Source organism: Apostichopus japonicus, chromosome 14 (assembly GCF_037975245.1).
Source record: "Apostichopus japonicus isolate 1M-3 chromosome 14, ASM3797524v1, whole genome shotgun sequence".
Taxonomy (NCBI): domain Eukaryota; kingdom Metazoa; phylum Echinodermata; class Holothuroidea; order Aspidochirotida; family Stichopodidae; genus Apostichopus; species Apostichopus japonicus.
The window spans coordinates 22,798,716-22,816,450 of NC_092574.1; the positions used below are offsets into that span (position 1 = coordinate 22,798,716).

Genomic DNA, 17,735 nt, shown 5'->3' on the forward strand with positions numbered 1-17,735 from the left:
TTTCAGAAGGCAAATTCTGCATTTGCTGCAAGCATTTGAAAATGTGTTATTTAACATGTTACAGGTACCTCTGAATTGAAGCTTTTCACAACAAACTGTAATTAACTGTTCCTAAACCACGCTTGAAGACCTATGGTTACAGAAGCTTCGAATACTCTGGCTTTTATCTCTGGAACAAGTTACCAGATCACATTCGAACATGCTCTAAACTTTCTACATTCAAAAGTCTACTTAAGACCCATCTTTTCACTTGTTCTTTTGTAAATTAATCTGCTTTCTGTGTAAAGGGCCTTGAGCAGTGACTTTGTCTACTGATTTGGCGCTATATAAGTCTCATTTATTATTATCATTATTAATGCACAGTGACCATCCTCTCTTTGGTTTACAAATTTTTAATCTTAACAGTAAACAAACATTCATGAGTTTTCCACTCTCAAAACAAGGTCAATCTGGAAGAAAAACATGGCAGTCTTAAAATTTATGTAGGTTTATGTAGATATCCTTTGAATAAATAAAATGATGCAAAAATAGTCAAAATCTCAGGAAAAGAGCAGTGTGTGTGTTTAATGAGATTTCATTGACTGTCATAACGCTAGATACACTTACCATATAATTCGTGCAGGATTGAACTATTAACATTATGAACTTGAAGGATATTGAGATTGGAATAAATGTGATAAGTCCCATGTACAATTTTGTCTCATTCCTTATAGATCAGAGCTGATTGTTTGTGAGTAATACCAATCACCTCCCAAATGACTAACGGATGGAAGACTAATAAACCGTGTTACATGAAATGACCAGAAAGGACTCCGTGAGCTTGCCAAATATATATGCTTACTTGCATATACATACACTTCAGAACTTAGTAAATTCAAACTCAAGTTTGCTGTCAAAGTAAAGGTCACACTTAAACATAAGCTTTGCTTATGATTTCTAATGACTTGTTGTAAGATTCTGTCTGCAATACAACAGAGTAACATGCATTTTAGAATGCTCTGTGCATGAGTAACCTCATGTAGCAGATCTATGCAGGGAAGGGGGGGGGAGGGAGGAAGGTGCAACCTCAAACAAAAATTCAAAAGTAGTTATTAACACAAGTTAATTTTTAATATAGACCTAATTTCGAGGCTAACAATGCCTCAAGAATGCACCATTTGACATCTCAAGTTTCTTTCGTGGGGGGGGGGGGGACCATGAGACCCTATACGTTGGGTGTTGGCTTCAACAACCCCAGGGCCACAACGCTAATTAATATAAAAAACCTGGTTCCGCCCATGAAAATAAATTGAAATTTTTTCTTCTGAGTAATAGTAGTTAATATTAACAGTATCAAACTATATGGTACTATACCTTGAAAAATTCATCCTCAGTTTGTCTTCCAAAGAGTCTTGATGATGGTTTGGCAGCTTGACTACTGCTCCTTCCTCCTTGATCTCCCGAGGGCCCAGGGGGGTGGCCGTGACCATGAAGACCGGCTACGGCTGTTGCTGGCCTGCCCTCATCCAACCCACCACCACCCTGGACATTAGACTGAAGTTTAGCTGTAGCAGAAGCTGGTCGAATTGGCCTACCAGGCCTCCTCACTGGTGCCATCCTGTCAAAAGAGATAAATTTACTACAATACTTTTTATGCTTACAAATTTGCGAATGTCTCAGTTAGCAGACTTTTTAATATTCAAATCTAATTGCTAGACTGATACAGTTCAGTGGTAGGCCTATGATCCAACTGAAGGAGAGTTTTACTGGCCCAAAGCTAGTGATCTATTCACCAAACCTACACTATTCTGCTATGTACAGAGTGCAAATAATTGATCATTCTTTGCTAATTTGATACATACTTTGAGACGACCAAATTTGATGTTGAGCCAACCCAAAATGTAAAGATCAGGAAAAATCCTTATAAACATTGCCATGGGTACCGTACCATACATTCTTTCACATAAAGTCACTTCACAGGTAACACACAAGATAAGAATGTATCAGTAACACATTAAACCACACTATTGAACGACATACAATGATCATTCTAGCCAGTGTAGAGTAGATTCAACCAACAATCCAATTCCCAATATTCTATACCCTACCAAATACATTCACCTTGTTGGATAACCAACTTGCTGGATGGACATATTTAAAGGTAAGGTTAACCACCTGGATGACATACAACATGTTTGCTATAAGGATCAAAACAATAATTAGTGCTAATTTTGGGAAGTCTAGAACAAAAAATGTTGGAAATTCATGGCCCTTGGTGATTAGTTTAGTTTAGAAGAATAAAGGGATCAGGAGGTACCCTCAAGTCCCCATCAAAGACCCTATGAATAGTAGAAGAAAAAAAACTGAAGACACAAACACTCAGAGCCGATTACAATGCTTAAAGCGCTTAAGGTGATTAATACACTATAGCCTATAGATACACAATTTTTAGTAGCAAAACATACTATCCAAGAAATGATGTTGTTGATGGCAGTCCAAATCTCTGGTGCAATTGTCATATTCTTTATCTAAATTAATCATGAACAATAAAGATTTGAAATATATTTCTTTAAAACTGTGCCTAAGAAAATATGGCTAGCCTAGGCAAGGGCCTACTGTACTGTAGGCTAGCAGTATTTACAAGATGACAAGGAGGAAGTGGTCTCTGTTTTGTCCACAGATAACTAATAGGCCAATTCTTAGACAACATCAAATCATTATTGCAATTTGTTGCTGTCATGATTTATTTCAGTAATGTCATTAGTTCTGTGCTGTCTGATTTTTAGCTCTTTAGCCTAAGTACTATTCAGAGAAACAGCTAATTATGCTGTGATCGCTTACAACAACAAATGTGAAGTTCATTCATGGCTCACAGACAAAGCCAACCAAGATCACTGAATAGTTTGATAGCCTGAAATTCACATGAAAAGTATCACATTGCACTAAGTGATGAAATATGAGACTTCCACTTTGTAGTTGCTTTTTTGACATTGGAATTTTATCTTAAAGGCAATGAAGACTCGCCCCAAACCGTGTGCCTTTCCGTTGCTTGCAAGTGTTTTTCTTGTCACTACAAATTGCAGACAGTAATGAAACGTGATACCTTGTTATCTTTTATCTGGATCTGAGATGTCCATTGCTGCTATGTACACTGTGTTGTGGGTATTGACCGTGGCTGCATGTATTGACTGTACACTAGTGTCTAATTACCGACGGTAGCAAGCTGAGTGTGTATTTTCTGGGATTGATGGTGGTGTCTAACACTTCTGTTACACCTCATTCGAAACTAGGTCAGATTACCGGCATCAGACGTTTGTTTGTACACAAGTCTTCACTCCCTTTAAACAAAATACTTGTTTCTGGATGAGGCATGTTAAACTTGGGCATATCCTGGAACATAAAACCATGATAACACTAAAAAGATCCTCAAGTGCCAACCTCCTTGTAAACATACAGTGTGGGCTAGGCCTATAGCTAGGTACTGACCAAGTTATGTCTATGTGAATTGTGTAGAAGGGGAATCAAGATCATGTCCCAAGATATCCTGGAATAAAATATGGTCATCCTAGTCCATGCCTAACCAGGGGTTCACACGAACTATTGTTAGTACAATGATGAAACATCTTGCCCACGAGTCCATGGCCAGATCTCCAATTCCAATAACGGCATGCGGCCTTGGCGTAAGTTATGCCTAGCCTATACTGTGTGCATCAGTTAGAAACTTAATTGCTCAAGATTATCATTAAGCCTAACGTTAGGTTAGTTAGTCTTACCTTCAGTTAATATGCTTTTATTTGTCCTTCGGTCATATGAGATTTGTTCATAGGGCGTTACGTTAAATAGAGTTTATATTGATACCACAGATTTGTAACAACGTCGTTTTCTACTCGGTACAAAATTATCCAAGTTAGTGCAGTGGTAGTATACGATAGATCTGAGCATGGAAAATCACGGAATCCTAAATTGATCTTGTGTTCATATTGACCAAGGACACAGTTTCCATTTTGACTTCTCAAACAGGTTATGCGAACTAGTTTTCACTTCCCTTGCCACATATATCCTAGTGTTTTGAAATGTTTTCTTCTTTCATCTTGGTTTGTACTCATCAGGAACCCTTTGGGTCACGTATAGGTACGATCCCACAGTAAACAGTGGTAATATCCGTGATTTTTGTCAGCACAATCAATTATAATAACAATCAGCGTCTGGTTGTCATGGTGATGTTTGCACTGACTTGTACATGTCGGGCAGTAACACATGTACAGTGAGTGATTTCCGTTCGCATGCATAATGTACCTTACATCTGCTTAGTACAGTGTAAAAGGACAACATGCTGCGAACGTGCATCGATTTATTTTCTTTTGCTGGTGTTAACGAATATTTTTCATTATTAGAAATTATAGGTACAAACGTGCTCAACATAAAAGTGTTGCAAGAAGCAATTTTTATGTAGATATGATGAGAAGGTAGCAAAACTCATTTATGAAGCATGCTGTGTGATATTTAGCAAATTGTGTTCTGCGCAACAAATGCACGTAGGCATAAACGTCACCTAGGTTTTATTTCGACATGTTTCCCGTCTTTGCTGTTTATGATGCCCCCCCCCCCCACTCTCCCTGAAATGAAGTGACGCGGTCACAAGAAAAAAATTGATAATTAGTTATATATACTGCATTATAGAAATCTTCACAAGGGGGGGGGGGGGGGTTGTGGAGTCGGCAATCAGAGCATCATCTACAGCAGGTTTCTAGACATGTGGCTTGCATGGGAATTTATTGGAATTTTTAGGGTTTGAGCATGTGGAATAAATAGTTGACCTGCAGTGCATACATGGGGGATTCCTTGGTGGATTTGACAACGGTGGGTGAGGGTTAACAACTGTGCATCATGAGGTTGTGGAGGGGGGGGTGGGGATTTCATGAGAATGCAATATATGTGATAGGAGATGCAGCATACAGACTTTAAGGTGGGAGAGAGGACACAGATGAGGTTAAAATTCGTATTTTTCACATCTCACAGGAAGTCTTTTCACTTTTCTACTGTAGGACTTGTTAACAGATTTCACGTGGTGGACATGCCTGTGAACCAAATACATTAATGAAGGCTTTCTTGATCTATTGTGTTACTCAGCTTCTTCAGCAATGGTGTTAATTCAAAGATATGACAATGATATTCACAGATATGCTTACACTTTCTAGAGAAAGGGGAAGGGGATGGCACCAGGGGTATTGGTAAATATTTAACTTTCCTAAAATAATTTCCATGAGCCAATTACTTCCTATTGTTTGTTTTTAGTTCTCTATGCTTTGTAAATTTTCTTTTCGTTTAACTCAGGTAAATCCTAAGGTAGTTATATAATAAGTTATTGGTTTGGAGCATTCAACATTTTAAAACACAGAAACGTGACAAAATGAATGGACACAAAAATAAGGTAATTAATTTTTGTTTGTTTTGTCTTTATTTTTTTTTTAAGTGAAATGTTAATCAATAGTGTAACAAGTAACATTTATTTGTTCACTTGGTTCCAGGCAATTCAAACATTTAATAATAACATAACAACAACAGTTAATTCATACACAAAACACAAAGGACTTAACAATGATAATGTAACATCAACTTTAATGTTTGGTGTGTCCTGTCACAAGTTACTAAATATAAACTGTACTTGGGAAAAAGGAAAGAAAAAAGAAATAAACGTCACAGCCAATCTGATCACTTTGAAACTGATATTTATCTTGAAATCTTTCCTATTTCTCTTTGTAAAGTAGGAAGAAATACAACAAAACCATGAGAGAAAATTCAACCAAGCTCCACCGTCTTTAATATAACATAGTCCAACCTGCAAAATAGGCTGTCATTCCTGCAGCACTTACTTCTAACCAGTTATGCCACTATTCCAAATGATCACAGCTAATATAAACCACGTGTTTGTGATAAGCAATCTGTCAAAACCTACAATTCTTTTTAACCTCAAGAATATTCAACTCTTTTAAAGCATGACTGGAGGTGGCTAATAAACAAAACACCACAGAGAGAAAGCTTCTTAAATTGACTAAAAACCTTTCCCCCACCCCCATGACTAGAATGAAAAACACCAACAACATTAAAAGAGACATTTAGTAGGGTGCATTGCTTAATAGGATATTCTAAACCCTGTTTGCTAGATGAGACAACCAAAGTAACATACAAACCTAAAAAAAATTTCAAGGTTAGAGATGTAAAGTGAAAAACACCAAATTTTAAGATATTAACCATTTTTTAATCATAGATTAAGAATCAATCGTTAAAGAATCCCAAGAGATTAAGAATTAATCTACCTACAAGATGCAAATGAAACTTGAAATCACCCATACTTCATAGTGTAACTTAGGTGCTTTGTTAACAAAGGCATAATCATGATGAACACAGCTAGTGAAACAGGGACATTATACTCTTCTCATGGGTTTTTGTCATTATTTACATTATGCAAATAATTCACAGGTAACTGATAACAATGTTCTTTGCCATTTCAAGATCCTGTAATTTCAACCGACTTGGAGCATTAAGCACCAAATATGGAAACTTCAGGCATACTTGGTTCATCATCATGGGGAACATAAAATATATCATGCGACATATCATGTGTAATATCTCCGTGGTTACAAATCCCAACAAAGCCTTGTCACATTACAAAATAGAATATTTGAAGTCAATTTTGGTGTATGCCATAGTTTGTATTCATGACTACTCATTCGGGTAAACACTTGTGCAAATTCAGTGTTTTATATCAACTGTTTATTGTTGGGTACATACATATCACTGGGTCAACGAAGTTATAAAGAGTTAAGTAAGTGTACCATGTATGTATATCTGTATGTTTTACATTGCATAATTCAACAAAGAAAATGCAGGACATGCTAATATAACAACACAAAACAAAATCAAAAGAACAAAAAAGAAAATAAATGTGTTTACCCTATGAGTTTTCTTCTTATTTAGTGGCTTTATGAAAGTTTATCCAACAGTGAGTATTCCCATAAGTAATAACAGTGGCATATTCCTGATACTCTTATAGTACTGTTCCTTTCTTTCTGACTCTCTCTCAGTGAACGCAACAGCAGACCTTACAATTTCTTTGCAGGTTAGGGAAGAAAAATAAAAAACGCTTTTGTCTTTGTGAATCGACACTGACAGATAAATAAATAGGCTCAACTGGATTTTTGGTAGATTTTTTGAAAACTACCTGGAAAGTACTCAAACATTGATAAGGATTAGATACAAGCAGCAGAAAGCAGAGTGAGTAAGAAAAATTCCTCTCTGAGTTTGCATCGCTGTCCGTCGAGATGAAAAATGGTAATTTTAAGGACCACGACTACTTACGAAAAGGATCAATTAAACAGAATAAAGCAAACCGTTTAGCACAAAAATGTACAGCGGATATCTTACAAAACTGTACAGCCAATATCTAACAGAAACTTGATGAGATTAAAGACAGAGGACAGACTGTACACACTAATTACATATAGAACATAGACAGTTACCACAAATGGCATCTGTAGACATAAATTTGGTATTTTCTGTGTCAAAGCTATTTGAAAAAATAAGAGATAAGTTCAGAGGTTACTTATGTTTAGCCTGTGAGAGAGGCAAATAGTCTTTAGTATGTTGTTCAAAATTTGCATACAATTAAAATATGCCAAACACATTTTTGTACCGAAAAGGAACTTGAAAACAAGAGGATGTGATGTCATACATGCACACTGAAACCAAAAATTGTTTTTAACATCTATCTTCAAAGTAAAAAATTTCAGCCAAAATTTGAAGTTGTGCATCTATAACATCATATTTTAAATCCATTCAAATTAATTTTTGATTATTTAAGGACAAGAGTACAGAAGAATGGGTGTTCCATTTTTTTCCCCCATTTCAACACTATATTGCATTATTAACATGAAAATGGAACCTGTAAGAAAATCAAATAAAACCATGACCGAACTGATTCATAATTCTTCAAATTAATTGCTGTGATATTTACAAACACACACACCAAAAAAAATTACAAACTAAAGAATAAGGATTGATAAATCATTAAAGGCAAACATAAATATCAAGAGAAAATGGCAAATTTCAAAACCACTCCAAACTCATTTCATAGGCTGGCATCAACTGAACGTACTGACACAAAATCTTTGATATTCACCTCAATATAATATGAAAAGTTGCAACTTAAATTAAATCCCCAATTGTGCATATAATCATACAAAAATAATCAATACGTGTAAAATATCACCACAATGCCTTGGTGCACCTAATTTCCCCACAGTACAACTAATCAAAACACAACCCCCCCCCCTCCCCACAAAACAGTTGCTATGAGATATGGAAAGATGAAAGAAGTGAATTTGTCAAATATGATCATAATAATGATAATAATAATCATAATAGTAATAATAATAATGATAATGACGAGTAAACGTAGCTGCCTAGAATTAGTATCTTCTATATAAATTATATCAATCCTGGTATAAATGTTACAGTTATTAGCGTAGAAGAGTATTCAAACAATAGTTGCATTTTATTTTCAAAATTTACAAATCTCTTTCTCCAAAAAATGGTGCAATTTGGGTTAGGTTTAATAAAATATAATACCACCCAGATTCTAAGATGCAAAGTAGGTTAAGCTTTAAGTAAAGAAGGTGTACCATTACTTGACAAATTGTTGTTGTTAATAGTTACAGATTTCACTTAAAGAGTTCAAAAGCATGTTTTTTTTTAGAATATGTCATATGTCCTGAATAATGTAAATAATGAGACACCTTGATCTAAAGTGTAGTTGTGATCTTAGACGCAAGAACAACTGCTTTAAAGCACAAGAGAACAACTGCAAAGTTTTTCTACCCGAGTGGAAGCAATAAAAATTGCTATCTTGCTATTCATATGGAACACATCCTAAACATTAAAGACAATCCGAACATGGTATTCTTTGACCAACCAAAAATGTATTTTAACTAACCAAGAGATGTAGAATTTGTGAAAATGTTGCATAATCATGTTTGCTTTGATAGTACAAAGAATAGAGCACGGACGTAATACGATCTACGTCATCAAGTTAAAGTAGCGAAGTCATTGAGGACACAGAAACCAACTCCTGGTTTTTTAAAGGTCATAAGAGTTGGCAATTAATATTGCTAGAAGGTCAAGTAATAATGGCTTCTCATGAACAAACTTTTACAAGCATTTTACTGACACTCCTCTAAGTATTTTCTCCTCACTGAAATATTTAATTGGCTTACTGAACACTCATTAATATCTGTGACTAATCAAAGAACTTTTGCAAAACATTTTTGATGATGAAAGTATGATAAAATTTGAAGCCAATACTGATGACCTTCAATATGCAATGTATAAACTGACCAACTAACCCAGCCCCATACACACACACACTTTTCTTCTAAGGGGACGTTCTGATTTTCCCTTGTTTGCAATCAAACATATCTAAGCAATGTATCACCAAGACCATCAGAATTTATTCTTTACTTTTTAATTTTCCTTAATTGAGAGGATATTTACAAAAATTGTCCTGTAACTAGTAAATTGTCAACTCACTCTATTTTTCAAATGAGACTTAGGTATTCCATATTATTTATATTTACATATATATATACACATATATATGTATATATATATATACATACATACTATATATATACATACGTATATATATACATACGTATATATATACATATATATGCCAATAAATATAGATTTTACAAATAAAGAATTTTGCTTGAGTTTGTCTATCACTCAGAACTGCCAATCAGACGATTTGATTAATAAAGCAATTCTTTGACAAGCTGTCCAATGTTTACAAGAAATTAAAAAGTTTGTCACATTTTATGTGAAGTATTCTGCCACAGCAAACTTTCATCTGTGTTCAATCAACATTGGAATCAGTCATAAATAGTTTTGAAAGATTAAACAGACGCTTCGATGACAGGATAGTTTGATAAACCTTGATTAACATGATCGAAAGATATTTGAAGAAGACGTGTACAAATGCTCTCTTACTTATTTAAGGTGCAAGAAATGCTTTGTTTAAGAATGGAGTAAACATTTACAAACAAATTCCCAACTTTTCAATAACAACCTCATTAACAAAAAGCATCTACCCAAAATTGAAGGAGTAATGAAGAAACCGGACAAGAGTTTTCCCAGTATTTCAAATGTTCAATCGTGTGAAAGCACTTCATATGCTCAATGATTTATCTTAAAGCAGCAAGTTTAGCAAACCTTCAGGATAATATTCCCAACAATATTGCGACTGATCAAAGGAAGACAATGTCTTTGATATTATTTTAACCATATGAATATTAATAGGCGAGTAAAATGTCTTTTCAAACAGGGAATAACTTGTTAACAAACTACTCATTCACTGCTAAAGATATGTTTAGCCCCTTTGCTTTCATCTTACTGCCCTTTGTTCCGTCAAATTTTACTCTATTCATTGTTTTAAGGTTCAAATCAGTTGTCCATCCATCTGTCTCTAGTTGTTAAATAAGTTCTCAATCTGTTTTTTGTTTCAGTTTGCCCATGAAGAAGATCCTGCTAGGATCAAAACACCAGGCCCTATATTATATCAAATTAATTTCTGTCAAATTAATGTTTTTCTGTCATTAATGTCAATCAAATTAATGTCATTCTCGAGCAATTTTTGGGCTTCCACACTTTTCCTATGAATATGCAACAAATGTAAAAAAAAATTAAATGTCCTGTTCATTATGTAAAATAAGATTCACCAGTCAAGTGAATGGCGGAAACACTTATTATTTTTTCTTATCGAACAACATTCAAAATGTATCAAAATGAACCAAATTAGCCGCCTTAAAAACTTACAAGATTTACAAAATTTGCAAATGTCTCTCTTCTTGTTACTAGCAAAAACGATTGAAAAAAGGTTGTAATTATGAAAATAAACAAAGAGGTTAGCTTTGATCTAATTGGTTACTTGTTCCTCTATCAATATTTGGTGAAAAATGAAGTTACTTTGTCAAGAATGGTCAACTCAACTCTTCAACCTCAAATCAGTAACTTGCATGACATTAGGAAAAATTAATTCTTCTAAGGCAGCCGATCTCAATTGTTGCGAAAGAAGAAGAAGAAAAAACATATAAAATAAGGCTCCATTTTTCTTCTTTTTGAAATCTCAATTGGAGAATAAACTTAACTAAGAAAGGCTAAATTTGCAAAACAAAATTGTACAAAAAGAATTAAATTTGTACATTTTTAATCAAGACAAATTCAGATTTTTCTGTAAAAATGACATATTCTTAAGTTTTCAGAGAAGTATTATTCAACCACACCTATAGATCTCAAAGAAAAAAATATCTTCAAATTTATTGTATCCATCCAGGTCTTCGAAGTAGGAAGAATAAATTGGTTATGGTTGAAAGTTCTTTCAATCAACAAATATATAATCAAAGAGCAAAGTTATTTTCTTGACTTTAGAACTGGCAATTTTTATCCACTTTTCTCAAATGAAACTGGCTCTTGTAACCCATGAGAAAAGAGATCTATTTTGATTCTACTGGCTTAATTCGTTCAATCGACAAAGACAAAAATGGAAACAAGAGCAGCAGGATGTTAGTGTAAATGATATGTTGAAAAATATTCCAAATATTTCATACATAAGTTACGACCTTCCTGTAAAGTGAAATTCTATGCCGCGTCAGGATCTTGTGTGGACACTATCCTGTGCAAAGCTATGTGTTTGGAAAAAAAAAATTAAACAGATAATTAAAAATATTTCTAATTTGTAAATATCTTTACAATTTTGTTTTTGTGTTTTTGTTTTTTTGACCAGTGTTGTCTACAGTATATTAGCATTACCTCAAAATGTATGTATTTTAGATCCTCCTGCAAGCAGGAACTCGCGAAGAAGCCATCATTGGCTTATCAAAGCTGCAAGCTGACCGAAGTCAGTCTCTTACATTCATATTTATCGTCTATGATTATGAATTGTCAATTGTCAACAACTCTGTAACTGGACGACATACATTAATCTTGGAGTGACTCAAACTCGGGACCTTATGATTGAAAGGCACGGGCTTTAACCACTGAGCTAACACTTCCTGTATAAGGTAGGATAGTTAACCACCGGCGTTAACATGACAGGTAAGGAAAGGCAAAAGAGCACAAATTTTGATAGTAGAGAAGAAAACGAAAATTTGTACAAATTGGTGTATAAATTACACAAGGTTTACTTCACCACTGATAAAAGAACATGGTCAAAATCCTGGAGAGCAGTGAAAAATGAAAAACTTTCCTAAGCAGTGAAATTAACATATTATAATATATCCATATATATCTAAAGTTCTAGTATTACTTGGCCCAAAACTTCGGACCTCAAACATTGGCATGAAAGCACTTTGCAAAGGAGCATGAAATCAATTTTCTGGTAACTCATAACTGGAGAATATTCACAGATAAATTCAAGTACAACGGGTATGCTTAAAGGACTAAGGGTTAAAGCTGGAGCCGGGCGGGTGGAGGCGGGGGGTAGAGGCGGGGGGTGGAGGGGGACGACTCCAGTTGCCTCCTTGTGGTGTTCATTTCCACTATACATCTCTCCATCAATTGTTTGTTTTTCATAAATACCACTCATTTTCCTGCAATGAGGTTTTTTTTTTCTCTCTTTTCTCTTCCCATTTGTAAAACGATCGAGAGAACTGCAAATATGGCAAGACAAGCACCAACGCTCGGTGTGAAAATATCCAACTACACGCTGGTTTGGGGTATCAGTGGGTTCTCTTCTGTGGGCTCTGATGTCTGTTGTTGGTCTCTGTGCAACTCAACTGTAGTGGTCGTCGAAGGATTGTCAGAGTTTCCTAACGAAAGGGAAAAAGAAATTGTGAAAGAGAAGTTATTTCAGTAAAACGTTGCTTGTTTGACCCGTTTGCCTGCTTTGTGACGTCTCTTTGTCATGTGGTTAAGATATGAGTATAGTATCATAACTTTATGTTCTTATAACATCGGCGATAACTTCCGATAAGTAAAGCCCGATCGGATCCCATATTTCAACATTTCGATGGAAGATCTACCACGATATCATGATATACAAAACCAAAACTTACATTGTGTGCACAAAAGAATCAGAACAGAGTTGTCAATAAAGTCCAAAAAAAAAAAAAAATTGGAATTTAGGGGTAAGTTTAATCCTGATATATCTCAGTCCAACAAAACAGACGATTCTTTTTTGAAGCAGGTGGTCATCTTTCTAGATATCTAGTTTCTAGTTTTCAAGATGTCCAACTTTAAAACTTTGTGGATGTTAACAATCTTCCTTTCTCACTTCTCTTATGGATGAGATTAATTCTTCGATATTAATCGTTTATGTTGTCCTAATTTCTTAACGCTTTGTGATGTAAAACTATGTCACTCAGCTAACAGGCTGATGGAGTGAACGAGTTAAATCTGTCCCAAGAATAAACAATTTAACCAAAACATTCTACAGTCATTTAGCTGCCTTGACAATTTGCAAAGTTAATTGTTATACTCATGTGTAGCAACAACCCAATTAAACTACTCATATGGATTGCACCAAATCTACTTCTTGCACCAAAAGTTTCCAATATCCAGTACAAAATATTCGTCTCGCCTTGGACTTAGAGCTGACAAATCAATTTGTCACGAGCCTCTTGAACAAGTGTTATATCAATGAATGAATACTAGCTAACTACATGGCTTTATTGAAATTGATCAGAAATATTTGGAAACTTGCTTACAAAACCATTGTCTATAAGATCAGCCGGTACATTACAGAGTCAGCATTGACCCTAACATTTTATTAGACCACATGAGATACAATAGATAAGATTTCTAACATGTCCTTGCCGAAAACTGACCGTGTGAAAAACATGGTGTGTTAATGTCTCCGAGCACGAGAGCATCAGCATTCTGCAACAAACAGCTATTTGCAAATGGTGAACAGAATTAAAATATTCTTTCTTTTTCTTTATTTTGTTTTGTTTATAAATAAACACAGTTGAAAATTTGAACACTGAACTTCTAACAGAAAGGAAGGATGGAATCATTCCTATATTTTTATCATAACAACTTCAAAATAAGACCTTAACTTCCACCAAAAATCAATAGCAAACAGAGGTGCAAAGGTGGGGAAGTCTATACAACAAATATGCTTTTATTATGGTTTTCATATGTTTACAAGGTTTTCATATTTTGACTGTTGCCAATCTCAAATGACCTTTGACCTAGCAAAAAACAATATTAAGCTGCACCTGCCACCCAACTATAAGAATTTGTTGTTTCTTTTGGAGAAGTGAAATTCAATATTTACATTAAATTTCAATTCTTTCAATAGCAAGATCATTTTACCAAAGCTTCAGTGAACAAAATTCATTGCACCTTCCCCAAGTATTGGACAAGAGAGGTCATAATATACTGTGGCACAATATCATTTCTCCGATGAGGAAGTTACTTGACAATCCTTGATGAAGGACCTGTAGTAAAAATGACTATGACTGTACAGTGTTCATTCACAGCTAACACATGGGTTTGAGGAACAACCATGGCGAGACTTCCTCATAAACAAACATCACAATCTAGAATATCACTGGATGTGTACACTGTGGAACTTAATTTTTTACTTCACATGACATCTGAGACTGAAAGAACATCGGTTCGTCACGAGTAGATATTGTAATCTTCCTAATCATTGTGACATTTTCTCGACGTTTGTAATTTCAGAGCATGTATGCTGTTTCATTTTTTTCTATTAATATTTATATTTTATTTACCTTCATTAGTACTAGCCTGATTTGTCTCTGCAACCTGGAAGTCATTCTCATGTGATTCTGATCCGTCTGGCGTAGACACCATGACAATCTGAACGATATTGCCACGCGGTAGAGTTATATGGTTCGTCAGAGGTATCCTTACGGTCTCTACTTCGTTATACCTGTAGTCCAGGTCGGTTGCTGGTTCATCATCCAAACCGGCTCCAAACATTAGTTGGCTAAGTTCTAGGGCGTACAATGCCTCTTCACTGAGTTGAGGTGGAAGAGTCTAAGAAAAGTAGAAAACCACAATGAAAGAAATGAGGAACATCGTAATTAAGTACAAGAGTGCCCCAACAAGCTCAAATGCATATGCAAATGCACATGCAAATGAAATATGCAAATGAAATTATGCAAATGATATATGCAACTTCTTCAATTCTATCATGGTATAAAAATATCAATTCTAATCTTATCACTCAACTACCGTAGATCAGATTTGTTGTGATCACATGAGAAGAAATCAATTCTAGGTCCAGGCCTCCAAATTCAGATTATTAACTGACTAAATGCCAGTGGATTTTGCCATTTTGCCAGTTGACGACAAAGAGGTATTTCCATTTGTGCTGGTAGACATAAAAGACATAAGTACATGATAAGTAGGGTAACAATCATCTTTCAGAAAAACATGTGATTTTGACAATCATTATATGTCCCTTATAATATCAATCAGCAAGTATTATTCATGCTGCTACCATTTAGCCTGTACACCTATCAGCTAATGCTTGCTATAATTCAGGAAAGTGCCGGTGGGAAATTGATTTGCATTTTTTTAAGCACTTTTCAGCAAGTCGCTAAAATTGTGACTCTAGGCCAGCTATCCGATCATTTAATCAATTACAGCAGGTTCACTTGACAAGGTATAAGTTTAAATCTGATTACCTTTTAAAAAAAAAATCAAGTTGATTGCAAGTCACATGACAAGATGAATCTGTTTCATTGTGCCCACATGACAAACATGACAACCATATATACCCCAATATAAGATTTAGTCTTTCCCGCTCAAGTAACTGGATTCTGTAAATCCCTCACTTGTTCACTCACTCATTCACTTAACTGATTCGTAGTTATATCATGAAAGCATGTAATATCCCTCGATCTTATTTCATTTGGATTGCAATCAATCAATCCATCAGAAAACAATTAACTTGTAGTATATTTGTTAATATGTTGTTTCATGTTGATTGCAGGATGAGATAAACCATGATTCTGGGTACATCCTAACAAATCATCAATTTACATCAAATTGAATTTCATTGACTATTAAGAGATTCATCAATTTTTTTTCTTATGGTATTCCACATGAAAATTAAGCTTGATTAGTCAAGGTTCAATTCAAATAGTGGACTTAAAAATTTGCAAACTTTGCTAATTATCTAAATCTGCTTTAAACATGTGATTAATACTGGTATGAAAAGTATCTGGTGGTACTGAATATTCAGGAAACCAAACCTGCTAATTACTCACTCGCTCAGACACCTCCTTTTGCTGCAAAAATATAGAGGGATGTCTTATTTTGATCAATTATAATCTTAGCTAATCTTTGTAGGTTTAGTAACCAAACAAAAAGGTTGATCAAATAATGTCTCTTCAAGATGAGATCATTGTGATTGCAACAATATCTCTAATCACACAATAATTAACAATATCTGCTTCCCGTATAATTTTACTGTTTTTTAACTTAAACTTTGTATCAATCTTAAAAACACCTGGAACTGATAAGGATACAACTACCACAGTGTACATTGACTGTCACTGCTTTGTCTTACCAAAAAAAAAAAAAAAAAAATGAAAAAAAAAAAATCTGTTAAAATTTGACAATCGTTAGAAAATGTTAATGCATTTTTTATCTTCATATTTTCCACAGGAATAGGAGGCCTTTTAAAAGACACAGAGAATTCCCCCCTTTTACGTATACTGGATGTGTTAAAATTCATGAAAAACTTGTGAAACATGTCAACATTGACTGTGCCCTTTGGGTATAGCACATTTACTGTATTCATTAAGCATGATTAACATACTACATACATGACAACAGAAGTATTTCAGAGTAAAACCTCAAATATTTCAAAGGGAAAATAAGGTTTGATTACGCTGCATATTATTAACATTGTCTGTTTACAGATAAAAAACATATGGAAGTTACTTAAGCAAATTGATTACATTAGGGATATGATGTTCATTAGCCATTCCTCTGAGTAATGTACAATGCATGTAAACAATATTGAAAAACCAGCACATAACAAAAAATCAGTGCATTTTAAATGTCAAGTTATGATGTATGCAACCTATTACTTATCCAAGTGGGTATACTATATGCAAATATATATATATATATATATATATATATAGATAGATATATATATATGTAATAAAGCATTGCAATCCTTTCAGTTTTGATGTGTGGAATTTTATGCACCATAAACATTCATTACCATTTCAATTTACACTGAACGTGGCCTAACCGATTTAAAGTTGCTACACAGTGCGATAACGTTGCTTCATATTTATAAAAATAAATGAATTGAAAGGAATTTGACTAAATCTACTATTCTGTACTTAAAATAACAGCAAAGTTTGTTGAGTTGCCAGCTTTCAGTTTTTCAAAGATATTTTTTTCCCCCCCAGACAAAAAAATGAATGTCAATTAAATATACAAACGAGAAGTTTTTACAAAAAAGTTGCCTGGAAAAGAAAAGTGGAAAAAATCATGGAATACGCAAGTATTCACTCACAGAAGTGGCGTATATATGCATTAACAATGAAGCTAGGAGGGGTGTGTTTCTGAGTTTGATCAGTTCTGATCTTGTGTCAGGTACCACCTCAAGGATAGACAGAAATTGATGATCAAACACAATTGTTTAATCATATTCACTTTTCTTAGAGGAAACAAAACCCTTGTCTAAATTCTGAATTACAAAGATT

At 34.4% G+C, this 17,735-nt stretch overlaps 2 protein-coding genes across 4 annotated transcripts in view; both read right to left on the minus strand.

Annotated features, from left to right (window-relative positions):
• Window positions 1-4,560, minus strand: part of LOC139980308 (cilia- and flagella-associated protein 337-like) — a 40,952-nt gene extending 36,392 nt beyond the window's left edge. Inside the window, exons 1-2 of one of the 3 annotated variants that reach the window (XM_071991876.1) lie at window positions 3,753-4,560; window positions 1,354-1,597 (exon numbers count right to left, since the gene is read on the minus strand). In XM_071991876.1, coding sequence (XP_071847977.1) covers window positions 1,354-1,596 — 243 coding nt within the window. In that variant the 5' untranslated portion in view covers window position 1,597; window positions 3,753-4,560. Of the gene's footprint in view, window positions 1-1,353; window positions 1,598-3,465; window positions 3,640-3,752 lie in introns of those variants that run through there. The other 2 variants (XM_071991874.1, XM_071991875.1) reach the window with 2 other exon arrangements.
• An 854-nt stretch (window positions 4,561-5,414) lies between these two features.
• The window catches only part of LOC139980309 (RING finger protein 150-like), a 54,788-nt gene continuing 42,467 nt past the window's right edge, over window positions 5,415-17,735 (minus strand). Inside the window, exons 6-7 of the mRNA XM_071991878.1 lie at window positions 14,772-15,039; window positions 5,415-12,842 (exon numbers count right to left, since the gene is read on the minus strand). Coding sequence (XP_071847979.1) covers window positions 12,733-12,842; window positions 14,772-15,039 — 378 coding nt within the window. The 3' untranslated portion in view covers window positions 5,415-12,732. The remainder of the gene's footprint in view (window positions 12,843-14,771; window positions 15,040-17,735) is intronic.